General features: G+C 56.1%; 3 protein-coding genes across 6 annotated transcripts; 2 read left to right on the top strand and 1 right to left on the bottom strand.

Annotated features, from left to right (window-relative positions):
- The first annotated feature begins 1,592 nt into the window (after window positions 1–1,592).
- On the top strand, window positions 1,593–3,627 carry PSMB6 (proteasome 20S subunit beta 6). The gene is made up of 6 exons (XM_042915420.1): window positions 1,593–1,735; window positions 2,161–2,228; window positions 2,564–2,695; window positions 2,811–2,940; window positions 3,140–3,284; window positions 3,410–3,627. The coding sequence occupies exons 1-6, from the start codon at window positions 1,634–1,636 to the stop codon at window positions 3,550–3,552; spliced, it is 720 nt and encodes a 239-aa protein (XP_042771354.1). The 5' UTR covers window positions 1,593–1,633; the 3' UTR covers window positions 3,553–3,627.
- A 2,738-nt stretch (window positions 3,628–6,365) lies between these two features.
- Window positions 6,366–7,544, bottom strand: LOC122206755 (uncharacterized protein C17orf114-like). The gene is made up of 2 exons (XM_042916225.1): window positions 7,094–7,544; window positions 6,366–6,650 (listed from the first exon to the last, which is right to left on the bottom strand). The coding sequence occupies exons 1-2, from the start codon at window positions 7,164–7,166 to the stop codon at window positions 6,478–6,480; spliced, it is 246 nt and encodes an 81-aa protein (XP_042772159.1). The 5' UTR covers window positions 7,167–7,544; the 3' UTR covers window positions 6,366–6,477.
- A 4,597-nt stretch (window positions 7,545–12,141) lies between these two features.
- PLD2 (phospholipase D2) lies at window positions 12,142–23,981 on the top strand. 4 transcript variants are annotated; one of them, XM_042916221.1, is made up of 25 exons: window positions 12,142–12,208; window positions 12,674–12,783; window positions 12,874–13,004; window positions 13,119–13,261; window positions 13,669–13,774; window positions 13,862–13,927; window positions 14,060–14,118; window positions 14,290–14,382; window positions 14,474–14,626; window positions 15,123–15,272; window positions 17,808–17,891; window positions 18,025–18,103; window positions 18,806–18,916; window positions 19,344–19,514; window positions 19,874–20,000; window positions 20,159–20,277; window positions 20,361–20,474; window positions 20,612–20,716; window positions 20,924–21,012; window positions 21,131–21,244; window positions 21,408–21,457; window positions 21,646–21,780; window positions 21,984–22,137; window positions 22,861–22,975; window positions 23,211–23,981. In XM_042916221.1, the coding sequence occupies exons 2-25, from the start codon at window positions 12,675–12,677 to the stop codon at window positions 23,433–23,435; spliced, it is 2,802 nt and encodes a 933-aa protein (XP_042772155.1). In that variant the 5' UTR covers window positions 12,142–12,208; window position 12,674; the 3' UTR covers window positions 23,436–23,981. The 4 variants fall into 4 exon arrangements, with proteins under 4 accessions (XP_042772155.1, XP_042772158.1, XP_042772157.1 ...); XM_042916224.1 differs by lacking the exon at window positions 12,142–12,208 and having other exon boundaries at window positions 12,616–12,783; window positions 13,737–13,774; window positions 14,571–14,626; XM_042916223.1 differs by lacking the exon at window positions 12,142–12,208 and having other exon boundaries at window positions 12,616–12,783; window positions 13,737–13,774; window positions 14,544–14,626.
- The last annotated feature ends 1,459 nt before the right edge of the window (window positions 23,982–25,440 follow it).

Below are 25,440 nucleotides of genomic sequence, written 5' to 3'. Positions count from 1 at the left end.
AGACCACTCAAAGGGAAAAGAATAGTCTTTTTAACAAACAGTGCTTGAACAACTGGATATCCACTTGCAAAAGAATGAATTTGGGGGGCGCCTGGGTGGCTCAGTCGGTTAAGCTTCTGACTTCGGCTCAGGTCATGGTCTCACGGTTCATGAGTTCGAGCCCCACGTCAGGCTCTGTGCTGACGGCTCAGAGCCTGGAGCCTGCTTCTGATTCTGTGTCTCCCTCTCTCTCTGCCCCTCCCCCTGCTCACACTCTGTCCAAACATTAAAAAAAAATTTTTTTAAAGAATGAATTTGGGCCCCTACTTCCCTCACATTATATACAAAGATGAACTCAAAATGGATCATAGACCTACAGATGTAAGAACTGAAACTACAAAACTCTTAGTAGAAAACATAGATGGAAATCCCTGTTGCCTCAGATTAGGTAAAGGTCTCATGGATATAACGACAAAAGCACAGGTAACCAAAGGAAAAGTAGAGAAACTAGACTTGATCAAAATTTGAAATGTTTGTGTTTCAAAGAACACCAACGAAGGAAGTGAAAAGACAACCTATAGTATAGGAGAAAATACTTGCAAACCATATATAAAGGCATATCATATACTATGATAAAGGCATAGTATCTAGAATATAAAAAAAGAACCCCTACAATTTAACAATAAAAAGATAACCCAGGGATGCCTGGGTAGCTCAGTCTGTTGAGCCTCCAACTCTTGATATTGTCTCAGGTCATGATCCCCAGGTCGTGGGATTGAGCCCTGCGTTGGGCTCAGCGCTGAGCCTGGAGTCCGCTTAAGATTCTCTCTCTCTCTCTCTCTCTCTCTCTCTCTCTCTCTCTCATAATCATAATCATAAAAGGTAACACAATTTGGGGATACCTGGCTGGCTCAGGCGCTGGAGCATGCAGCGCTTGATCTCTGGGTTCTGCGAGCCCCAGTTGGGTGTACAGATTACTTAAAAAAATAAAAATAAAACGGGCTAAGGATTTCAATAGACATTTCTCCAAAGAATATATACAAATGGTCAGTTAGCACATGAAAATATGCTCAACATCGCCAATCATTAAGGAAATGGGGGGGGGGAGCACAGAAGGTGCCACTTCACGCCCACTCGGAAGACTAAAATTAAAAGTGCACGGAGGCAGTGAGGGTGTGGGGAAGTTGGAATGTCACGATGCACACAGGGCTGCCGGGCATGTCAAACGGGGCAGCTGCTGTGCAAACTGTCAGTTCTTCGAAATGCTAAGTATCGTCTCTGCATCAGCCAGCAATGCCACTCCTGGTATATACTCCGACGTCCATACCTAACAGAAATGAAAACAGCGCTGTCACTCTAACAGACACGCTCGCGTCTGTCTCCAAGACTCTGAACTGCGACGCCCATCGCAGTAAGTCGGTCCCGCGCAGAAGCGGAGGCCTCGCACTCCGGCCGGGGCGCTTTCCGCCCGGTCGGCTTGCCACGCTGCCATCAAGCGCTCACTGTCGCAAAAGATCCGTCCCTGCGCGACTCTTTCCCCTTCCGCCGTCAACCGTGACTTCGCTGCGCCCGCAGACGGCTTTACAGCACGACTGGAGAGAGAGTGACAGAGCGCTTTACGACAGTCGCTTTGTGGCAGTGGCTGAGGAGGAAGATGGCGGCCGCCTTAGTATCCGCTGGAGGAGCGGGGTCTGTCCCAGCCTGGGGTCCCGAGGCTATTGCCCCCGACTGGGAAAGCCGGGAAGTCTCCACCGGGGTGAGGAGGCCCCCGGGGTTCGGGAGATGCGCACGAGGCTTGATGCGATGGAACGATGAGGGCTGAGGGGGCTCGGCGAACTGGCGGCGGGGGCGGGAGGTGGTGCGCTCTGTTCCAGCAGGAAAGAGGTATCCTGAAGATGCTGGAGAGCGGTGGGAGGTGGAGGGGAGGCTGAAGAGTGGAACGCTGGCATTTTGCGGGACGGGGCGGGGGGGGTTGGTTAAGGCCGGGATGGGCCTCTGAGGATTTGAGGATTGGGATTCTGGTACTCTGCGGCGTGTTGGGGCCCCCACGAGATTTTTGATAACGGGTCGGTGGCGCACGACTTTCGGACTCCAGGGACCGCACTGAGGGATCATTGAAAGTTTGTGTGTGCTGGATAATGGGAAGCGGCCCAGATTCACCCCTTTTCTCGTTTCTCGCAGACCACTATCATGGCCGTGCAATTTGAAGGGGGCGTGGTTCTCGGAGCCGACTCCAGAACTACCACTGGGTGAGCTCAGGACACCTGCGTGGCAAGTCATCCCCTCTCTCCCTTCTTTCCTTGCCTGGCAGTCCGTCCTTACCCTCCACAGTCCACCGTGGGAAGGGAGGTTTCTTCCCTTCTTGGAGGAGATAAGGATCTGTTCCAGCTCCCACTCCTTCCCAGTTTCCCTCCTCCCCCTTGGCTGAAATGTTTGCAAAAGTCTGGTCTCCAGCTAGCTTCCGTTTGGGTGAGAACTGATAGGAAATGCCGGAATGCCTGTTCTGAGCCCTTGGAGTGGGTAGTAATGGGATGGAGGTGGGAGGCCAGCGGGATCGCCCCCTCACTGCTCTGCCGTCCTGCAGGTCCTACATTGCCAATCGAGTGACTGACAAGCTGACCCCTATTCACGACCGTATCTTCTGCTGCCGCTCAGGCTCAGCAGCAGATACCCAGGCAGTAGCTGATGCTGTCACGTATCAGCTCGGTTTCCACAGGTACCTGTGGGCAGGGGAGGAGCAAGTATCTGAAGGGAGTCGGGACCTGGGATGCTAAATGGTCTAACTCCCAGATCCCAACACTGCCTCTCCTGTCACTCTCCTCCCCCTCTAGCATTGAGCTAAACGAGCCTCCGCTGGTGCACACAGCCGCCAGCCTCTTTAAGGAGATGTGTTACCGATACCGGGAAGACTTGATGGCAGGAATCATCATTGCGGGCTGGGACCCCCAAGAAGGAGGGCAGGTCAGACACCCCCACCCCCTCATCAGAGCCCTGGAGCCATGCCTTTGGTCCTGTCCCCACCGCAGCCATTTTCTGTTTGTCTTCCCAGTCTCTACCTCCCTTACTGTCAACTCATCTCAGACCACCCGCGTGGGCAGGTGTATGTACGTGTGTGGCAGAGGGTACAACTGGTGACTTTTCTCCTCCTTCCGTCTGGCAGGTGTACTCGGTGCCCATGGGGGGCATGATGGTAAGACAGTCCTTTGCCATTGGGGGCTCTGGGAGCTCCTATATCTATGGCTATGTCGACGCTACCTACCGGGAAGGCATGACCAAGGAAGAGTGTCTACAATTCACGGCCAATGGTGAGAACTTGGGTTTCTGGGCCTGTGAACGTCAACCCTCTTATCCAAGCCAGGCCAACATTCCCCATTCCTTGGAGTGATCCCAGCACCCGACCCTGACCCCAGCTTTCTTCGTTTGTTCACAGCCCTCGCTTTGGCCATGGAACGGGACGGCTCCAGCGGAGGTGTGATCCGCCTGGCGGCCATCGAGGAGTCAGGGGTGGAGCGGCGGGTACTTTTGGGGGACCAGATTCCCAAATTCACCATCGCCACGTTACCGCCTCCCTGATTCCTAGAATTCTAGGATACAATAAGAGACACCCCATAGTGACGTAAAATTCAATAAACACTTTGTCAAGAAGAATCTGCTTTCAGGTTCCTTTCCTGACCTCAGGCCTGAACTTGTTCGGCCTACGCCCGCCTGTACGGACCACTGCTCTGAGCTGGGGGGGAGTTGGAGACAAACCTTGGCGAGAGTGGTTTTCAAACCTCTTTCTCCAGACCATCCCCCCACACTTCCTTTCCCCCACCACACCCGGGTCCTTGGGGCACCAAGGTGTGGTTGAAACGGAGGCTCCCACCTGATGACCAGCCCCTTCCCTCTTCAGGCGCAGGGTGGGATTCAGAATCCTGACTGTCCCTGGGGTTACCTCCCCTCAGCCTGCCTCCGGCTCAGGCTCACGGTCCCCTCTTTCCACACCCGTCTCTGTCACCTCATCTTGCCAGGAGCAGCACTGTGGCTATGGTGGCTTTGGGGAGAAAGGTGGGCCTTGTTTGCAGATGGAGTTTAAGACGGATGTCGGGCGGGTGGGAGAGGACGGCCCCTGGGAGTCCTGTGGGCCCGCTGTGAACCCCACGGAGGTGTGATGGTAAATCAGTCTTTAGCCGCCTGGATGGGAGGCTGAGAGTAGACTCTGGCCCCCCGAGTCTGTGCCCACTCGGGCCAGGGGCCAAAAGGAGTTCAAGGGTGCTTGTTAGCAGTGCCCGGCTTTCTCAGCCTTGCCTCAACTTTCCTCCACTCTGTGGATAAGGGAACTGAATACCACATTCGAAAACTTTGTTCTAGAATATGATCCTGCCCTGGAGACTCTGGGAGGTTACACGGGAGGCTTCCTGAGGAGGTGGGTAGGTCCGGGATTAAGTGGAAAAGAGCAGAGAAGGCCCTCTGATCCCAAATATATATACCTCAAACTTAAAATAACCCATAGACGACTTTTGATTTTTTTTGCAAAACCTGTTTACCCGGTCCTCTTTCCTCAAGGCGTCTTGGATTCCTCTCATCCCCTTATACTCTGCTTTGAGCCTGAGCACTCCCCACCCACTTCCTGTCACTGGCACGTTGCTCTTCCGTAAGCAATGTTACCTGAGTTTCAGGGGCACAACATAGCGATTCGACAACTCTGTGTGTTTGCTACGCTCACTCCACACCCCTGTCTTGATCCAAGCCACCATTGTGCCTCGTCTGCCAGATGGCAACAGCCCCCTCCGTGGCCCTGCTGCTTCCACACTCCCCTTCTATAATCTCCCATAGAGCAACCGGAGTGATTTTTCATTTAATGTTTTGTTTTATTATTATTATTTTTTAAGTTTATTTGTTTTCAGAGAGAGAGGCAGTCTGCGAGGAAGGAAGGGGCAGAGCGAGAGGGAGAGAGAGAATCCCAAGCAGACTCCGCAGTCGGCACAGAGGCTGATGCAGGGCTCAAACCCACGAACTGTGAGATCGTGACCTGAGCCAAAATCAAGAGTCGGACGTTCAACCAACTGAGCCATGAGGGGCCCCAACTGGAGTGATCTTTAAATGTAAGTGAGAACATGTTCCCCTGCTTGACCTGGGATGGTAAGGAGGGTCTAGGATAACGTTTTACCTCCTTACCATGGTCTCGATGACCCAACACTTCCCCCAATGTTGACGCTCTAGTCACTTGTTTTTTTCTCTTCCCTTGGACCTCAGGGCATTTGCACTTATACTGGCTGTTTATCTGGCACAGATCTCCTCTTCCTTGATTTAAAAAAAAGAAATTCTTTTTTTTTCTTTACGTAATCTATGCCCAACGTGGGGCTCAAATTCATGACCCTGAGATCAAGAGTTGTGTGCCCCTCCAAATGAGCCAGTCAGGCGCCCCCTAAACACAAACTTTCTAATTATTAATTTATTTTTAAGTTTTTTAAATTTATTTTTGAGAGAGAGTGAGTGAGCAGAGGAGGGGCAGAGAGAAAGAAAGAAAGAATCCCAAGCAGGCTCTGCACTGTCAGCCCAGAGCCTGACGCGGGGCTCCATCTCCTGAACTGTGAGATCATGACCTGAGCCGAAATCAAGAGTCAGAGGCTTCACCCACTGAGCTACCTAGGTGCCCCCTAAAATACGCTTTTTGTAGAGCAGTTTTAGGTTCATGACAAAACTGAGCGGAGATTTCCCGTCTGCCCTTGCCTGCCCTCACAGGTGCACAGCATCCCTCACTACCAACATCCTGCGCCAGAAACATTTGTTACAATGACTCTACACTGACCCGTGGGTTCCGGGTTTCCACTTGGCTACTTACATTCAGGTCTCAGATGCCACCTTATCAGAAAGCCCCTAACTGACTACCTGGAATTTCCAAGCTCCCCCCACCCCTCCTGCCCAACGTTCAAGGTACCTGGTAACTCCCTCCACAGCGTTCACCGCCCTCTCTCTTAGCTCCTGTGTCTACGTGCCCTAGGAGGAGTTGAGCCCCGGGGCGGGGGTGGGGTGGGGTGGAGGATGGGGAAGAAGAGACGGGTCTCTGCTTGGTTCACTGATGCATCCTCAGTGCCTGGAAGGGAGGGGACGCTACGTGTTTACTGAAGGAACACGCTTCCTCGCCTCATGTGCGGTCCTGTCTGGCCTCCAGCCTCTCCTCACCCTCAACTCTGAAGCTAGATTTCGGGGCACACTCCCTTCTGCCACCCCCACCTGGGCCCCGAGTTAGATCAGCTGTGTCACTCACCACTCCCGCGTCCCCTACCAGAAGTGCTATGCTCCCCCCGCTGAGCGCCGCACCCCAGCCCCGGGGGGGGGGGGGGGGGGGCCTCAACCGCTCCCCACCCCGCCCCCCCTACAGACACGCGCGCGCACACAGCACCTGGCAGCTCTGAGTATATTTAATGACAAGGTCATGGGGGCTGTGGGGCCAAACAGGGATCACCCAGAAGTCTGGGGAGGGAAGGTTGCAAAGTTCAGCCCCGGTCGTCCCCATCAAATGGTGGAGTCATTGGCCGACGCCGGGTCGTGCAGCTGGTGGCGGAAGGAGAGTCGGGCCTTCCTGCTGAAGTAGGCGCCAGACCCTAGGGAGGGTATCCCTCCCTCAGCCACAGTGGGGGCTTCAGCCGGGCTGGGGTTTGGGTCTGGAGGGGCAGCCGGATCCAGGCCTGGAAGGGAGATGGGAGGAGGGAGAGGGGTGTTGCGGCCGTGTTCTTCCTTCCTTCCCCACAGTGAGTACCCAAGAGGCCAGGGAGGCCACCTGGGGTCCTGGGGCCCCGAGAGGGGGTGTGGAGAGAGCAGGGCTGCGACCTGGGCGGTCACTTGGGACCTGCCACGCAGAAGGGCCCCTTCTTGCTGCGATGCTGCTGTCACCGTCACGAAGGTGCTAATAATTTTCTTTTTTTTTTTTTTTTTTTTTATGGGGGCTTCACTTGCTCATTTGGCAGCGGCCCTGTGAGGTATTTAGGCGGCCCTGTGGGGAAGCCCACCTCCCACCCACGAAACAGACCATTGTTTTCCCTCCACTGGCTTGACCATGTACCTTTGTCCCCGGTGCGGTCTCTCTGCCTCCCTGCCAGCCCCCCTTTGTCCTCAGCCACCCCCCCCATACCTGCTCCTCTTCCAGTCCTCCGCTGCCTCCGGCACCCACACCATGGGAAACACCATGCCCCCTTGAGACCCATCTCACCAGTGGAGGAGACCAGGGTGCTGGGACTGGTCAGGAGGGCCCCAGGAGGAGGGGTGTGGCTGGCAAGCCCCCCCACTGTGGGCCAAACTACCACTTAGCCTCAGACCGCCTGGTGATTATAGGCGCCAGGGGATGGAAGGAGGAGGAGAGGGAGGAGGGAAGAGGTGGACGGATACCCCATTCAGACACCTATCCTGTCGCGCCCCCTTAATTTGGGAGCCCTCTCTGATCTCCAGGGAGAAGCAGGAGGCCACTGGGAGGGGGGAGGTGGCAGAGACAGACACAGAGGGGCTGGGACCACCGACAGGAGCCGTGAAAATCCGCTGCCAGCTTGCTGCCAGCCTGGATGCTGCTGGGGACTCACTGGTATTCTGGAATGAGAATTTAGAATGCCCACGACGTAAAATCATAAAGAAAAAAAAAGTAGTCTATTCTCACGGAAGGTGAAATCGTGCTAGCCGAGGAAACGTTAGGTTCTCACTAAACGGTCCGGGAGCTCTTGTCGCCTTTAATAGGACACTGACAATGGATTAGTTATGCTGTGCCAGGTAGATTCAAGGGACTTTTTACTTGTTATCTTGCTTAATCATGTCAGTGATGCTTGGAGGTACATGTTGTCACTGTCCTGATTTTACAAGCAAGGTCACGGAGGCAGTCGGAGCGGGGATTCTCTCCACCCCCACCCCCTGACCCCAGCCCACTCTGTGCTCCGCAGTGAGCTTCCCCGCATCAGGTGCTGATGCCCTCAGCCGGGCGGGGGCAGGGGTGGGGGGAGCAGAGCACCCTCGTCAAGGACTCTAAACGCCCCCCAGCACAGCCGTGCAAATGTGCTCTTAACTTGGGAAGCTGCCGGCTCTATTGGACTAGCAGACTCAGAAATCCTTTTCTTGTTTCTTTCTTTTCTTTTCTTTTTTTTTTTTTTTTTTACATTTAAAGTTTAATTGTTTTGATTTTGAGAGACAGAGCAGCAGGGTAGGGGCAGAGAAAGGGGGACAGGGGATCTGAAGCAGACCCTGCGCTGACAGCAGAGAGCCCAATGTGGGGCTCAAACTCACAAACTGTGAGATCGTGACTTGAGCCCAAGTCGGACGCTTCACCGACGGAGCCGCCCAGGCGCCCCTGTTTCGCACTTCTAAATTACCGGTCTCAAGGGGCGCCTGGGCGGCTCCGTCGGTGAAGCGTCCGACTTTGGCTCAAGTCGTGATCCAGCCCCGAGTTGGGCTCTGTGCCAACATCTGGGAGTCTGGAGCCTGCTTCCGATTCTGTGTCTCCCTTTCTCTCTGCTCCTCCCCTGCTTGTGCTCTCTCTCTCTCTCTCTCAAAAGTAAACAAATAAATAAACATAAATAAGTCACCTTTATTGAAGTGAAAATTTACATGCAATTGAATACACACATCTGTGTCCAGGTCTGTAAATAGTAACAAGGGTACACACTCGTGAAATAATCGCCCCAGTCGAGATACAAGGCGTTCCCATCACCAACTTCCCTTCCTTTTCTACGCCTCCTACCCCAGGCAGCTACTGATCTCATTCCTGTCCAAACAGATTGGATTTGCCTGTTTCCGGGCTTTATTTGCCTGTTTCCGGGAGTCCTAGAGTATTACTTCCGTCTGTCTGACTTCTTTCAGCATAACGGTTTTTAACTTCGCCCAAGTTGTATGTGTTTGCAGCTTACTTGAGGTTTTTTTTTTTTGGTAACAATAGTTTTATTGAGATAGAATTGACATACCATAAAATTTATCCTTTTATTTTTATATATATTTTTAAATGCATTTATTTTTGACAGAGAGCACAAGCAGGGGAGGGGCAGAGAGAGAGCGAGACACAGAATCGGAAGCAGGTTCCAGGCTCTGAGCTGTCAGCACAGAGCCTGACGTGGGACTTGAACTCACAAACCGGGAGATCATGACCAGAACCGAAGTCGGACGCTCAACCAGCTGAGCCACCCAGGCGCCCCTAAAATTCACCCTTTTATAGGATCCAATTCAGTGGATTTTACTATATTCATCAGTTGAGAAACATCAACTAATTTTATAACATTTTCATCACCCTTGAAAGAGAGCCTGTACCCCCGTCAGTCACTTCCCTGTCCTTCTTCTCCCCAGCTAGTGGCTAATCTACCTTCTGTCTCTACAGGTTTTGGACATTTCGTCTAAATGGACTCACATAATATATGGTCTTTTGTGTCTGACTTTTTTTCATTTAGCATATTCTCTTCTTCTTCTTCTTCTTCTTCTTCTTCTTCTTCTTCTTCTTGTGTCTGACTTTTTTTCATTTAGCATATTCTCTTCTTCTTCTTCTTCTTCTTCTTCTTCTTCTTCTTCTTCTTCTTTTTCTTCTTCTTCTTCTTCTTCTTCTTCTTCTTCTTCTTCTTCTTCTTCTTCTTCTTCTTCTTCTTCTTCGAGAGTGGGGCGCCTGGGTGGCTCAGTCAGTTAAGCGGCCGACTTCGGCTCAGGTCACGATCTCGTGGTCCATGGGTTCGAGCCCCGCGTCGGGCTCTTTGCTGACCGCTCCGAGCCTGGAGCCTGCTTCCGATTCTGTGTCTCCCCCTCTCTCCGTTCCCTCTGCCACTCATGCTTTCTGTCTCTCAAAAATAAATAAATGTAAAAACAATTTTAAATAAAGAAATATTTAAAAAAATAATAAGAGTTGGATGCTTAACCGACTGAGCCACCCAGGTGCTCCTTCCTTAGCGTAATATCTTCAAGACTCGCCCCTGTGGCAACGCGTGCCAGAGCTCCACTCCTGTTTGTGGCCGAGTGGTGTGTCTTGTCTTCGAGGAACCACCGTGTTTTGTCTGCCCATTCATCGGCTGAGGGACGCTGGCTTCCCACGATTTGGCTAGTTGGTACTACCGCGTGCAGGTCTCTGTGCGCCCATGTGCTTTCAGTTCTTTTGGGTCTTCACCTAGGAGCGGAATTGTTGGGTTGCCATAGGGTAGCTCTACCATTGACTTTTTCTCTTTCAGTTAAAGGGCGTTGGACACACAATGTGACCTCAGTGTTAGGCGAGTACGACACAACGTAGCGATTGGACAGCTCTATACATTATGCTACACGCTCCGCAAGCGTAGCTCCAACCCGTCACCACACGCGGCGCTGTTACAGTATCACTGACTATAATCCCTGTGCTGAACCTTTCATCCCCACGACTCATTCGTTCCCTAACTGGAAGCCTGGACCGCCCTCTCCCCTCCCCTTCCCCTCTGGTAACCACCGGTTTGTTCTCTGTATTTCTGGATCTGTTTGTGCTTTGTTTGGTCATTTTTTTACATTTCACATGTAATGAGATCATATGGTATTTGTCTTTCGCGAACTTATCTCACTTAGCATTATACTCTCTAAATCCATTGATGTTGCAAATGGCAAGATAGGATTCTTTTTTTACGGTTGAGCAATATTTCTGTGTGTGTGTGTGTGTGTGTGTGTGTACCACTCTTCTTTCTCCGTTCAATCAATCAGTGGACATTTAGGTTGTTTCTATATCTTGGCTATTGTAAATTCTGCTATAAACATGGTGATGCATATATCTTTTTGAATCAGTGCTTTCATTTTCTTTTAAAAAAAATTTTTTTTTACATTTATTCATTTTTGAGAGACAGAGACAGAGCATGAGTGGGGAAGGGGCAGAGAGAGGGGGAGACACAGAATCCAAAGCAGCTTCCAGGCTCGGAGCGGTCAGCCCAGAGCCCGACGCGGGGCTCGAACCCATGGACCACAAGATCATGACCTGAGCCAAAGTTGGACACTCCACGGGCTGAGCCACCCAGGCTCCCCAAGAGCACTATGATTTTAAACACATAAGCCACATTCTGTGACAAAGTGTTTGTGATACATATATCTGCTAGTGGGTTTGTATTCAAAATATACAAAGAACTAATTCAGTGATACGACATTGTTTTTAAAAAATTACCAAAAGCTAGAAGAGACACTTTGCAAAAGAAGATTATGCAAATGGCCAGTAAGCACGTGAAACTCGATCAGCATCATTACTCCTCAGAGAAAGGCAAAGGAAGCTACGACGATTTACTTACTTTACCCTCAGAACAGCTAATGCTAAAAAGATGGACCACGTCAGATGCTGGCCACGCCGTGGAACCACCAGAAGTAACACAGACTGGTTTGGGAAATGCAGAACGGAACGACCACTTAGGGAGCCAGTCTGGCAGTTTCTCATAAAGGTAAAATGCACTTTTTACAGGCCCTGGCAACGCCTCTACGAGCTATTTACCCAAGAGAAAAGGAAAACGCTTATCCACACAAAGACTCCTACAGGAATGTTTATAGGAGCTTTATCGCAATAGATTAGAAACAACCCAGATGTCCATCGGGAGAGATAAGGAAATCCGCATTTGAAAAAAAAAAAGAGGGCATAGGGGAGCCCCAGTGGCTCAGTCGGTTGAGTCTGCGGCTTTGGCTCAGGTCCTGATCTCTCGGTTCACCGGTTGGAGCCCCGCATCGGGCTCTGTGCTGACAGCTCTGAGCCTGGAGCCTGCTTGGGATTCTGTGTCTCCCTCTCTCTCTGCCCCTCCCCTGCTCGTGCTCTGTCTCTTTTTCTCCGAAAATTAAATAGTTTTAAAAATTAAAAAAAATAATAAATAAATAAGGGGGGCATATTTTGTCTTTTAGAACCTGAGAGTTTCCCGCCTGCTCCCGGACTGTGGGTCCCCGGAGAGCGGGCTCGGCGGCGGCCGGCTCGCTCACTTGCTGTGCGCCCGGAGCCCGGCCCGGGGCAAGTGGCGAGACGTGGTGCAGGAGCGGTGTAGGAGCGCACGTTCCCCAGCCCCCGGCCGCCGGCCCCCGGGCCCTTGCACCGGCCCTGCCTCTACCGCCGCCCGCCGCAGCCCCCGGGACCAGCGCTCGCTCGACGGCCTGGCGGCGGGGCGGGCGCGGAGGTGAGGCCGGGAGACCCGCCCCCGGGGGCCGGCCTTTCCCGCCCTTCCCGCCCCTTCCCGCCCCGCCGCCCGGGTGTGGGCCCGGCTCCCTGTGCCGCTCCCTCGGCTGGCGGACCGGCGAGGGCGCCGCCTGGGGCTGCGGGGTGAGGGGCCCGGGGGGCGCGCGGCGGCGGCGGCGGGGCCCGGGCCCCGGGGTAGGGGGGCGGGGGGCGGGAAGGGGCGCGGGCTCAGCCGCGCGCCGAGATTTCAGGGCGTCCCTCCCGGGCGGGGCGCGCGGGACTTCCTCATTCCCCGCTCCCGGCCCGGCCCGGCCGGAGCCCCGGGGTCCCCGGCGACCCCCCCCCCCCCCCGCCCCGCCCCGGCTTCCGCTCCGCCCCGGCTCGGGGCCCCGCGGGCCCGGCGGGAGCTCCAGGGCGCGCCGGGGACGGGACGGGAGGCGGGGCTGAGGGATCCTGGATGCGGGACCCGGGGACCGGGTGGAGGTCAAGGCGGGTCGGCGGGGCGCTGCAGACCGAAGGGGAAGGAGGGCGCGTGTGGGAGGTGGGGAGGGTGGGGGGCCCGGGTTCTGCAGGGCACGGCACCTCCCTGAGGCCTCCCCCTGCGCCCAGGATGGCGGCGACCCCCCAGAGCCTCTTCCCCGCGGGGGGCGAGCTGGACTCCAGCCAGTTGCACATGGAGCCCGACGAGCTGGACACTCTGAGGGAGGGGGAGGACCCAGGTAGGCAGGGGGGACGGCCCTGGGGGAGGACGGGGTGGGGGGCGGCCGAGACCTCCGGGGTTCACATTCTCGCACCTTCCCTCCTCCCAGCTGACCGGATGCACCCTTTCCTGGCCATCTACGACCTGCAGCCTCTGAAAATGCGCCCCTTGGTGTTCGCCCCTGGGGTGCCCGTCACCGCCCAAGTGGTGGGAACCGAAAGATACACCAGCGGATCCAAGGTGGCTGGCCGGGCACTGGGGAGGTGGGGAAAGGCAGGGCCGGCCCGGAGGTCCGGGAGGAGGGGGCGCTGCGACCCGGCCAGGGGACAACCGCTGAGTTCCTCCCGCCCCCAGGTGGGAACCTGCACTCTGTATTCCGTCCGCTTGACTCACGGCGCCTTTACCTGGACGACCAAGAAGAAGTTCCGTCATTTCCAGGAGCTGCACCGGGACCTCCTGAGGCACAAAGTCTTGATGAGTCTGCTCCCTCTGGCCCGGTAAGGGGGCCGGTCTGCTTCCTGTCGGGAAGGCGGTGCCCCATCCTGTCCCTGGCCCAGCCGCCACCACCGCTTTCTGCCTGTCGCACCCTTTCCCTGCCCCAGCTCCTTTCCTGCCCCAGCTCTGGCCCCTGGTGGTGGTGGTGGTGGGGGGGCCCCCCTTCCCTGACCCCGGTTACCAGGAAACCTTCCCAGCTCGGCTCTCCCTGTCCGTGGTCCTGTGCCAATATCTCAGCCGGGCGGGGCGCCCAAAATGCCCTTGGCAGCTTCCCTCGTCTCCGTTCTCAGGATAGGGGGCCTTTGCCAGCCTCCGGGCCTCCCCCAAGCCTCCCGGTCTCGTGCTTCAGGGATCCAGGCACTCGGCTTCCTGGCTCCCGCTTGACCCTCTTCCCGCCTCGCCTCCGCAGCTTTGCCACCACCCATCCCCCCGCCGGAGAAGCCGCCAACCGCGAGATGCCCTCTCTGCCTCGCGCAGGACCCGAGGGCTCCTCCAGACACGCGGCCAGCAAACAGGTGCGACCCGACGCCAGATCGCCCGGGAAGGCGTTTCGTGCGCCAGTGGCTCCGGTCCCATCTGTCCGTCTCTTGTCCCTGCTTCAGAAATACCTGGAGAATTACCTCAACCGCCTCCTGACCATGTCTTTCTACCGCAACTACCACGCCATGGTAAGGCCCAGGGGCTGGTTTTAGGGGGGGACAGTTTCATCAGACCCCCAGGGAGGCAGAGGACCCCGGCCCGTGGGGTCTGAGGGGCTGGAAGCCAGAGTCTGTCCCCTGAGCCTTCGTCTTCCTCGGCAGACGGAGTTCCTGGAAGTCAGCCAGCTCTCCTTCATCCCAGACCTTGGCTCCAAAGGACTGTGAGTGTGCGACATCCCGCGCGGGCCACGGGCGAACCCGCGGATCCCTCCCTGCCTGAGGACGGGGCGAGCAGTGCCCGGTGCGCGGGCAGGGGCGGGGGCGCGGCGGGCATCCGGATCCCTCTTCGGGCGTCTCCCCACCCCACGCCCGCTCCCCGACTCTGCCCACAGGGAAGGAGTGATCCGGAAGCGCTCGGGCGGCCACCGCGTTCCTGGCCTCACCTGCTGTGGCCGGGACCAAGTGTGTTACCGCTGGTCCAAGAGGTGAGCCCCGGAGCGGTCAGCGGGGCAGCGGCGGGGGCGAGGAAGGAGATGCCGTGGGCAGGGAGGAACGGACGGAGCCCTCCCGCTCCAGGTGGCTGGTGGTGAAGGACTCTTTCCTGCTGTACATGTGCCTCGAGACGGGCGCCATCTCCTTTGTTCAGCTCTTTGACCCTGGCTTCGAGGTGCAGGTGGGGAAACGGAGCACGGAGACGCGGTACGGGGTCAGGATCGACACCTCCCACAGGTAAGGCCTCCAGCCGGTGTAGACGGACACCTGGTGAGCCGAGAGCGCTGGGGCGGGGCGTGGGGGCAGTGAGTGGAAGGAAAGGAAGCATTTCCACCCCATTCCCCACCCCCATCCAACCCCCCCCCCTGGAGCCGGCCTTGGTTTGGAACCAGAGAACTGGTCTGGCCACATGCCTGGGACTGCTCTTAGAACCTAGGCCCAGAGAGAGGGGGTCAAGTACAAGCTTGGGGGAGGGACTCCCGATATAAAAGAAAGGGCGCTTCGTTCATTCGTTCGTTCCTTCGAGCAAACCCCCGAGTGCCGGGTGCAAAACTCCATGCTGTGCCGGTGACCTAACTGTGTGCGAGGCAGACACCTGCCTTGTCCGGGTGGGGTGGTGAATCAGGGACTAAGGGAGGAAGCGGGAAAGAAGGGGCAGCCAAAGAGGGAGGTACCGGGCGAGGCCGGGGCACGAAGGGTGAAGCCTGTGGTCCATCTCGTTGTTCCTGCTCAGGTCCCTGATCCTCAAGTGTGGCAGCTACCGGCAGGCACGGTGGTGGGGCCAGGAGATCACGGAGCTGGCCCAGGGCCCGGGAAGAGACTTCATACAGCTGCACCGGCATGACAGCTATGCCCCACCCCGGCCCAGGACCTTGGCCCGGTGGTGAGACACTGCCGTCCCTTCGGAGCTTGTCTGTGGGCCTCGCGACCCTCTCTGTGTCTTCTGAGTCCTTTCCTTGGTCCTCTTTGATCTCCTCTGACCCGTTCTGGCTTCGACACCCTCCCCCTTTGACTTCTCCAGTCTTCCTGACCATCTGACCTCTAACCACACTGATTATCTGCCTTCCCTCTGATCTCTCTGACCCCCATACCCAGTCATCTCCAGTCATCTCCTCTGACCCTGGCCTCTCTGACCTGCTGTGACCTTTTTAACTGCCTTTTATCACACTGGCTCTCTCTGTGCCTTATGAGCTCTTAAAATCTCTCTGATTCACTCGTTCGTCCAATACACGTTTTACTAAGCACCTACTACGAGCCAGGCCCAGTGGCAGGAATAACACAACCTAGTAGGTGATTCAGTCACAGAACAATGGTAACTTCCGGCCGTTCCGGTGGTAGATACAGGGTAGCGGGCACAGCGGGGGAACATCTGCCCCCCAGTGGGGATGTCAGGACTGCCTTGCAGAAGGCAGTGACCCTGAGGTTGGCCTTAGGAAGAAAGCGGAGACTAGCCTGGGCACCGAGGCTAGAAGAAGTAGGCTGGCATGTTTGGTGACCCTGGCAGCGTGGGGGGGGGGGGGGAGGAGGAGTGGCCAGAGAACAGTCTGGGGGTTGACAGCGCCTGGGTGTGCCCCGCGTGCTAAGCTGAAGCGGTTGGACTTCATCATAGGCAGGAGGGAGTGGTGGAAGGATTTTTTTCTTGGAGGCGGTGTTGACATTCATTTGTTTCATAAGAACTAATAGCTGATACTTACGTAGTTCTCACTGCGTGCTGGGAGCTGCGCTAAGTATGATTAAACCCTCTCGCGAACCCGACGAGGCAGGCACAGGCGCTGTGTCCATTTTACAGATGAGAATGTTGAGGCGAGGAGAAGCTGAGGAACTTGCCCAAGGTCCGACACCTTGTAGACAGTGGAAGCAGGATTCAAACCCAGGCAGTCTGGGTCAAGACCCCGCTCTTCACCATCATACTATTTGTTATTCAAAAGCCAAAACGATACGACGCAGAAGCACAATAAGTGAAAAACTTAAGTTCCCCTTCGTTGCCCAGCCCTTTACTCCCTGGCCTCACGTCTGCCCCAGACCCAACAGCCCAGCTCTCTCCCCAGAAGTAACCCTCGCAACAGAGTCCCGTGTATCTTCTCCTTTCTCGGCCTGTACACTTTCATAGGCTTATGCGCATATGTTACTTTTGGGTTTAATGTAAATGAGATCATGAACTTACTTTTGTGGCTTATTTTTTTCTTTTTCACGTAATGTGTGTGTTAGAGATTAGGCGTTCAGGTTCTTTCTTCCTTCCTTTTTCTTTCTTTCTTCTTTTCTTTTCTTTTCTTTTCTTTTCTTTTCTTTTCTTTTCTTTTCTTTTCTTTTCCTTCAGTAGGCTTCTCACCCAGCGCAGAGTGCAACATGGGGCTTGAACTCACAACCCTGAGATCAAGACCTGAGCTGAGATTAAGAGTTGGACGCTGAACCGACTGAGTCACCCAGGCGCCCCAAATTCTCATTTTACAAATCTTTTTCTTTTTTTTTTTAGGTTTATTTATTTTGAGAGAGGGAGAGAGGACATCAGCAGGGGAGCCAAATTCTCATTTTAAGCGATGTTGCACTGAACACAGTCTTTGCCTAAGCAAAGCATTTAATAGGATGCATCCCTAGAAATAGAATTACTATGTGCATTTAATGGTATTAAACAGTACGTGTGTCTGATATTCGGATACTGCCAAACTGTCTTCTAAATAAGCTATAACCAGGGCGCCTGGGTGGCTCAGTCAGTTAGGCGTCCGACTTTGGGTCAGGTCATGATCTCACGGTTCGTGGGTTCGAGCCCCGCGTCGGGCTCTGGGCTGACAGCTCGGAGCCTGGAGCCTGCTTTGGATTCTGGGTCTCCCTCTCTCTCTGCCCCTCCCCCACTCACACTCTGTCTCTCAAACATACATGAAAGTTAAAAAAATAAAAATAAAAAGGCTATAACTGAAGTATATTCCCAGTCTATGAGGATTCTCATTCTCCTGCATGCTAATATTGAACATTGCCAGTGATCTTTATTTTTGCCAATTTAGTGGATTAAAGACATATTATTCCATTTTGATATCAATTTCCATCTTTACTAGTGAGATTAAACATCTTTTCCTATGGTTGACCATTTTAATCTTCTCTGTGAACTGTCAGTTCTTAATCTTTGTTCATTTCGCCGTTGGCCTGTGTGTCTTTTTCTTATTGATTCGCTGGAACTCTTTATGTATGATGCGCTAATGTTCCCCACCTTTAGTCATCTTCTTTGTAATTTTTAATTTTACTTAGCTTAAACTGGCAAATTTGTCCCCCTTTCATACGTCTGACACCATCTGATTTCTCTGATCACTCCTGATCTTTGACCCTGCCGTCACCTCTGATCCATGACTGTCCTCCGGTCTTCACTCTCCAGAGCTTTCTGGCTTCTGATTCTGACCTCCTTGGCTTGACCTTCCCCTCCCTCCAGGTTTGTGAACGGGGCGGGTTACTTTGCCGCTGTGGCAGACGCCATCGAAGGAGCTCAAGAGGAGATTTTCATCACAGACTGGTGGTGAGTAGGGGAAAAGCTCAGGCAGGAAGGGGCAGGATAGGGCCTGCCCCGGATCAGCTTACAGGCCAGAGGAGGGAGGGGCAGGGCAGAAGTGGCTGGCTGCTCGCCCTTCACCCCCTGCCCTGAATCCCAGGTTGAGTCCTGAGATTTACCTGAAGCGTCCGGCCCATTCAGATGACTGGAGACTGGACATTATGCTCAAGAAGAAGGCGGTGAGGACAGTGGCAGGCGGGAGGGGAGGTGCGTGGAGGTGGGTCAGAAGGGAGAAGGAAAGGAAGCTGAAGCTTCAGGGGAGGAAACACGTCTATCGTGGGCTGCTATCTGGCAAGCATCACCTCCTTTTCTTCCTTAAGAGGAACTTACACCTCCCCCTTCATGCTCCTCCTCTACCTGGTGCAGACTTCTCTCCAAGTACCCATTACACCTGGTGGCGTTACCTGGGGGTGTACGTGTCTGCCTTTCTCACGGGAGTGACATCGCTAGCCTCAGTATGAGGCCCGGTGTCCGCCATGTTGGGGACATCCATAGATGTTAATGGATAGACAGATGATCGAGAGGAGGGGCCGGTGGGTGGATGGATGATGGAAAGGGGGGATAGATGGAAGGATAGGAGGGTGGAAACGTGGATCAGTAGCGGGGGGGGGGGGTGAGGGATAGATGGATGACAGGTGGCACATATGGGGGTGAGTAAATGGCTGGGAAGATGGATGGATGGATGGATGGATGGATGGATGGATGGGCAGGTGAACAGTGTGCTCACCCACTGCTAAGTTTGCTGAGAGCATCAGAGCAGGGTGTGAGCACTGAGGATCCCCAGGCTGAGTGCACGGATATACAGAACCCCAAGAATGGGGAAGGATTCGGGAGGTTGCGGGGGGGGCCGTTCTGACCCCCCCTCCCCCGCTCACCACCAGGAGGAGGGTGTCCGTGTGTCCGTACTGCTGTTTAAGGAGGTGGAGCTGGCCTTGGGCATTAACAGCGGCTACAGCAAGAGGGCTCTGATGCTGCTGCACCCCAACATAAAGGTGACCGTCAGGCGTCAGAGACGCCCCCAAAAACCACGACCCTCCTCGCCACACTTCCCCACCCCCTCGACCCTCCCTTTCTAATTTTTTTTTAAACGCTCATTTATTATTGAGAGACAGAGAGAGACAGAGGGTGAGCAGGGGAAGGGCAGAGAGAGGGAGGGAGACACAGAAGCCGAAGCAGGCTCCAGGCTCTGAGCCATCAGCACAGAGCCCAATGCGGGGCTCGAACTCACGGACTGTGAGATCATGACCTGAGCCGAAGTCGGACGCCCAACCGACTGAGCCACCTAGGCGCCCCGCGACCCTCCCTCTCCTTGAACATCTCATCCCCCCATATTCCTGTCCCCCCCCATCCTCCCTCCCAATGTCTCCATCTTCTCTCCGCTAAGCCCGCCCGCATGACCTGCCCCCACACCTGCTGCAGGTGATGCGCCACCCGGACCAGGTGACGCTGTGGGCCCATCATGAGAAGCTCCTGGTCGTGGACCAAGTAGTGGCCTTCTTGGGGGGGCTGGACCTCGCCTACGGCCGCTGGGACGACCTGCAGTACCGGCTGACTGACCTCGGGGACCCCTCTGAACCAGCCGCCCCGCAGGTGGTCCCCCCAGGCCTCCCTGAGCGTCCCTAGGCGCACCCCTCCCCAGCGCCAGCCCGCCCCCGCTGGTTACTCGCGTGCTGCCCGCCCCGGGGATTCCTCTTTCTGGGACCCCAGGAAGGTGCCTTGAAGGAGGCCCAGTCCTCTCCCCACACCCACGACCACGTCCCACTCCCCTGGGGTAGCGAGTGCGGCCGAAGGGGAGGGCCAGGGTGGGACTCTCTCTGTCTCATTCTTACTCTCTGTGTCTCTGTGTCTCTGTGTCTCACACTTTCAGTGCTCCTCTCTTCTCTGTGGCCCTGGCTCTGTGCGGCCTCCATGACCTCTCCTTGCCCCTGGCTTGGGTGTGTTCCCTACAGCCTCCCACCCCCGGCTCAGATGCTCCGGCCACCCCAGACCTGTCCCAAAACCAACTCTTCTGGCTGGGCAAGGACTACAGCAATCTTATCACTAAGGACTGGGTGCAGCTGGACCGGCCTTTTGAGGGTGAGGGTCCCCTCCTCCCAAGCCCCCAAAAGCTGAGAGTAGGGGCAGACATCGAGGCGGGAACCGAGAACGGGATGAGCTGGGTCAAGGGTAATGTAGCTCTCCCTCTGGTCCCCTCGTCCTCCTCCCTGCCCCTGATCCTCCCGGGGCCCCCCCAGATTTCATCGACAGGGAGACCACGCCCCGGATGCCATGGCGGGACGTAGGGGTGGCCGTCCACGGTCTGCCCGCCCGGGACCTGGCCCGCCACTTCATCCAGCGCTGGAATTTCACCAAGGTGCCCACTCCCTCCTGCGGGGGCTGGGGGGGGGGGGGTCGGGAAGGGGCCGCCTCCCGCCGACTGCCATCACTCCACCTCAGACGACCAAGGCCAAGTACAAGACCCCCGTGTACCCCTACCTGCTGCCCAAATCCACCAGCACCGCGGACCAGCTCTCCTTCACGATCCCAGGGGGGCAGTGCGCCACTGTGCAGGTGAGGCCCCCTCTTCAGCCCGTCCTCACGCCTCCCTCCCTCCAGCCCAGGGCCCCTGGCCCGAGAGCCCCCCTCCCCCCGCCCCGCCCCCTCCTCTCCTGGGGTCGGGAGCCACAGCATATTCGCTGTTCCGCCAGGTCTTGCGGTCGGTGGACCGTTGGTCAGCAGGGACGGTGGAAAACTCCATCCTCAATGCCTACCTGCAGACCATCAGGGAGAGCCAGCACTTCCTGTACATCGAGGTGTGACGGGGGTGAGGGCGGGGCAGAGAATGGAGCGGACCCCGGGGGGATGAGAGGGACCTGACAGCGGCGGGATCAGTCCTTGAGGGCCAGCGTAGCCAGGCCTGGAGAAATGCGCAGCCCGGGGCCAGGGCCTGGAGCCTAGGCCTGGGGTTGGCAGGGGGCAGGGGCCTGGCTGCTGATGTCTCTCTTTGGTCCCTGCCTCAGAATCAGTTCTTTATTAGCTGCTCGGACGGGCGGACCGTTCTGAACAAGGTGGGCGATGAGATTGTGGACAGAATCCTGAAGGCCCACAAGTAAGGGGGAGGGGGGACTGGCCTCGGGATGGGGTTGTGGGCGTGGTTTAGCCCCAGCGGAGGGGCGGGGCTTGGGGGGGGGGGACAGGTGAGACCTCTGACTCCGCCCCCTTCCCAGACAGGGGCAGCGTTTCCGAGTCTACGTGCTTCTGCCCCTGCTGCCGGGGTTTGAAGGTGACATCACGACAGGTGGTGGTAACTCCATCCAGGCCATTCTGCACTTCACTTACAGGTGACCCCCAGCCAGACTCTGCCTCTCCGTGGCCATCCACCCGTGCCCCTGCCCTGACTCTGTCCCCATCCCTTCCTGCTGGACTTCAGAGGTCCGCCTCTCTCCTGACATCCCCCACCAGCTCCCCCAGCCTCCACCTCCCTCACCGGCTCTTTTCCCTCAGGACCCTGTGCCGTGGGGAATATTCGATCCTACATCGCCTCAAAGCAGCCAGTGAGTGCTGGGGGCTGGGGGGTTGCAGCCCGGGGCCTTCTTGCGTGTCTCTGGGGCTACTGCTCGGAGACGGCAGGCAGTCTTTACTGCAGGGAGACGCGTATAGACGAAGTGGGGAGGCAGCTGGGACAGGGCTCCATCTGTACAGGAGGGCACCCCTCCCTACACCCCCACCCCCTTTCTCACAGTGGGGACAGCGTGGCGGGACTACATATCCATCTGCGGGCTTCGCACACACGGAGAGCTGGGCGGGCACCCGGTCTCCGAACTCATCTACATCCACAGCAAGATGCTCATCGCAGATGACCGGACGGTCATCATCGGTCAGTCCTGGATGCTGGGTCCCCGGCAGCGCTGGGGGGGGTGGGGGTGGAGCAGGGCCCAGCGGGAGGTGACGGAAGCTGGCTGGTCCTCGGGCAGAGTTGATGGGGCAGGGCCCTCCCACCCCCTGCCACCCCCCACCCCCCACCCCCCACCCCCTACCCCCGGGCTCAGGCAGACACGTCGCGTCCTGCGCCCATCCCAGGCTCCGCCAACATCAACGACCGGAGCTTGCTGGGGAAGCGAGACAGTGAGCTGGCCGTGCTGATCGAGGACACAGAGATGGAACCATCCCTCATGGACGGTGGGGAGTATCAGGCGGGCCGGTTTGCTTTGAGTCTGCGGAAGCACTGCTTCAGGTAAGGCCGGGTGGGGAACAAGTTGGGAGGGGGTTACTCTGCCTCTGGAGCGGGTGCGAGGGTTTCCCAATCTAGCATAGGGTACCGGGAAAGTAGGGATATCAAGACCATGAGAAACAGATATTACAAAAATCCGAAGCAGGTTCCAGGCTCTGAGCTGTCAGCACGGAGCCTGACGCGGGACTCCGACTCACCAACCGTGAGATCATGACCTGACCCAGGTCAGACGCTTAACAGACTGAGCCACCCAGGCGCCCTGAGAAACAAATACTTTAAAAATAACTTGGTAGTTGTTTTTTTTTTTAAAGCATCAAAATAGTGGCCAAAGAAGATACAAAGTAAATTCTGTTGGATTCATTTGTGCTTATTGTACTGTTTAACATCGGGTTTATTTTGAATTACCTGCGTAGGAATAATCTGACTTTTCTGATATTCACCTTCTCCAAGGATCTTTTTTTTATTTTTCATTTTTTTTTAATGTTTATTTATTATTGAGAGACAGAGACAGAGAGTGAGCAGGGGAAGGGCAGACAGAGAGGGAGACATAGAATCCGAAGCAGGCTCCAGACTATGAGCCATCAGCACAGAGCCCAACGCAGGGCTTGAACTCACGAACCGTGAGATCATGACCTGAGCCAAAGCCAGTCGCTTAACTGACTGAGCCACCCAGGCGCCCCTCCAAGGATCTTAATCTGACCTTGCGGAGACCCTTTTGTCCCATAGTGTGATTCTCGGGGCACACGCCCGGCCAGACCTGGATCTCCGAGACCCTGTCTGTGATGACTTCTTTCAGCTGTGGCAGGACACAGCCGAGAGCAATGCCAATATCTATGAGCAGGTGGGCGCCGAGCGGGGCTGACTGTGTGGAAATCCATGGGTTATCCCGTTCGGGGTAGGATCGAGGCCCCACCGCCAAGCCGTTCCCAAAAGGGGGATGAGGGTGTGGGGGGCACATCGTGGGATTCAGTGGCTCAGGGTCAGCGTGGGGGGATATGGTGTGGGGAGCGGGGGCACCTTGGACTCTTGGCCGAGGGTCTCCAAGCCCCACTGGCTTCTGTGCCCCCCACCCACAGATCTTCCGCTGCCTGCCATCCAATGCCACACGCTCTCTCAGGGCGCTCCGGGAGTACGTGGTCGTGGAGCCCCTGGCCACAGTCAGCCCACCTCTGGCCCGGTCTGAGCTCACCCAGGTCCAGGGCCACCTGGTCCACTTTCCCCTCAAGTTCCTGGAGGATGAGTCTTTGCTGCCCCCCCTGGGGAGCAAGGAAGGCGTGATGCCCCTCGAAGTGTGGACATAGCTGCGGCTTCAGTCCGGGACAGCTTACCTGCCGCTGGGCTCCACCGAGGCTGGCTCCCTGCCCCCAACCCTCACGCTGGAGGGCAGTGCCCTCTGAGACCAGGGGGAGGGCAGGCATGCCGGAAGAGGACTAGAGAAGAGAAGCCAAGGGGACCCTTCCTTGAGAAGCAGCTGAAGAGGTCACTCCGCCTCTGGGCTGGCGGGGCGGGGGTTGGGGGGGGCAGGAGGGCATCCTGAGTTCATCCCCCCTGCCGCCCGGTTCAAACCACTGTTCCAGGGCAGAGGCAAACCCTTGCCCCCACGCCCGGGATGCCTCCCTGGGGGAGGTCCTGTCCTGGGCCTTCCTCCTCCTGCCCCCGAACCCCCTCCCTGCCATTACTGCCAAGGTGGAGGGAAGAGTGAAGCCCCCCCGCCCCCGGCTTCGCCCCCGCGGTGGGCAGGGCGGGGGCTGGGGTGCACACTTACCCCCTCCCCTGCCTGTGGACAGACACTAGCTTTGTATCCGTTCAGTGAGCATTTCATAAATAAACGCCTAGTCTAGACAAGGTCCCCGGCTCTTCCTGGGCCGAACCTCGGCCCGAGCGCACGCCTCCCCCTCCCCGCCCGCATGTGGCACTGGGGCCCTGCGCCTTCGCCCCACCCGCCTCCCGGCTCCTTCCTGCGGCCTCATCCCCACTGCACCTGCCTGTAGTTTCCGGAGCTCCGTCCCCCAGCTGCTGGGAAGGGGAGGTGTTGGAAAAGGAAGGGCAGGGCCACGCCAGGACGCCTGGAGGGCCTGGGAGCCGCTGCTTCAGCTGCACAGGAGAGAAGGGCTGGGCTCAGAGGGGCCGTCCCTCGTTCCGCGGGTGACAGCACAGGAAGAGGCGTAGGGGAGCCCCTGTGGGAACGGTTAAGGGTACAGGCTCCAGGGCAGGAAGAACTGGGCCCGCATCCTGGGCTTGTCATCACCTAGGCGACCTTCTCAAGTCTTATCACTTCTCCGGGCCTCAGTGGTCCCAGCTGGGAAATGGGAATGACTCTTCCATAAATGGCCGGCTGCAGAGATGTAATCGGTGATTTATAGATTTGGGGTGCATCCGCCGTTTGCCACACCAGCAAGTGCTCGGTGGCCACTCGTGCCAGGGGTCAGCACATCAAGCAGTTACAGGCCGTTTGTATCACCGCAGAAAGTTCCACAGGCCAGCGCCACTGCAGAGGGAAGAGAGACAACACAGGCATACTCCGCGGTAGAAAGGTCCCGTTCCAGACCGTGGCCATAAAGCCAACATTGCAGTAAAGTGACTCACATGAATGTCTGGGCTTCCCGGGGCACGTAGCAGTTAGGTCCACATTCTTGGGCTCTTTTACTTTGACGCACCAAGAAGCTGTTTCCGGTTAAACATTGTTGCGGCCGCTGGGTCTCATTGCTCTGTATTAACACAGGCATACGTGCCATTAAAGCCTAACATCATAAAAAAAGGTTATGTTTGCACTACACTGGAATCTATTAAGTGTGCGACAGTATTGTGTCTACGGACAAAAAAAAAAAAAAATCAATGTACATACCTTAATTAAAAAAATATTGCCAGGGCGTTTGGCTGGCTCGGTCGGAGAAACATGTGACTCTCGACCTCAGAGTTGTGAGTTCGAGCCCCATGCTGGGCATAGAGATTACTTAAATGAACTTAAAAAAAGTGGTTTTTTGGGCGCCTGGGTGGCGCAGTCGGTTAAGCGTCCGACTTCAGCCAGGTCACGATCTCGCGGTCAGTGAGTTCGAGCCCCGTGTCAGGCTCTGGGCTGATGGCTCGGAGCCTGGAGCCTGTTTCCGATTCTGTGTCTCCCTCTCTCTCTGACCCTCCCCCGTTCATGCTCTGTCTCTCTCTGTCCCAAAAATAAATAAAAAACGTTGAAAAAAAAAATTAAAAAAAAAAAAAGTGGTTTTTTAATTGTTTTTAAATAAAAAATATTGCTAAAAATCGCTACACGTTATTCGAGCCTTTGGTGAGTCAGAATCGAACACTGATCAC

The sequence above is a fragment of the Panthera leo genome, chromosome E1 (assembly GCF_018350215.1).
Source record: "Panthera leo isolate Ple1 chromosome E1, P.leo_Ple1_pat1.1, whole genome shotgun sequence".
NCBI lineage: Eukaryota > Metazoa > Chordata > Mammalia > Carnivora > Felidae > Panthera > Panthera leo.
This window is presented reverse-complemented; position numbering and strand designations above follow the sequence as displayed.

Excerpts from the sequence above, each read along its gene's own strand:
- PSMB6 (XM_042915420.1), top strand. The coding sequence starts at position 1,634 with ATGGCGGCCGCCTTAGTATCCGCTGGAGGAGCGGGGTCTGTCCCAGCC. Across the intron at positions 2,229-2,563 it reads GACTCCAGAACTACCACTGG|GTCCTACATTGCCAATCGAG; the intron begins GTGAGCTCAGGA and ends GCCGTCCTGCAG. Across the intron at positions 2,696-2,810 it reads TATCAGCTCGGTTTCCACAG|CATTGAGCTAAACGAGCCTC; the intron begins GTACCTGTGGGC and ends CTCCCCCTCTAG.
- LOC122206755 (XM_042916225.1), bottom strand. The coding sequence starts at position 7,166 with ATGGGTCTCAAGGGGGCATGGTGTTTCCCATGGTGTGGGTGCCGGAGG. Across the intron at positions 6,651-7,093 it reads GAGGACTGGAAGAGGAGCAG|GCCTGGATCCGGCTGCCCCT; the intron begins GTATGGGGGGGG and ends TCTCCCTTCCAG.
- PLD2 (XM_042916221.1), top strand. The coding sequence starts at position 12,675 with ATGGCGGCGACCCCCCAGAGCCTCTTCCCCGCGGGGGGCGAGCTGGAC. Across the intron at positions 13,005-13,118 it reads GATACACCAGCGGATCCAAG|GTGGGAACCTGCACTCTGTA; the intron begins GTGGCTGGCCGG and ends TCCCGCCCCCAG. Across the intron at positions 13,928-14,059 it reads ACCGCAACTACCACGCCATG|ACGGAGTTCCTGGAAGTCAG; the intron begins GTAAGGCCCAGG and ends CTTCCTCGGCAG.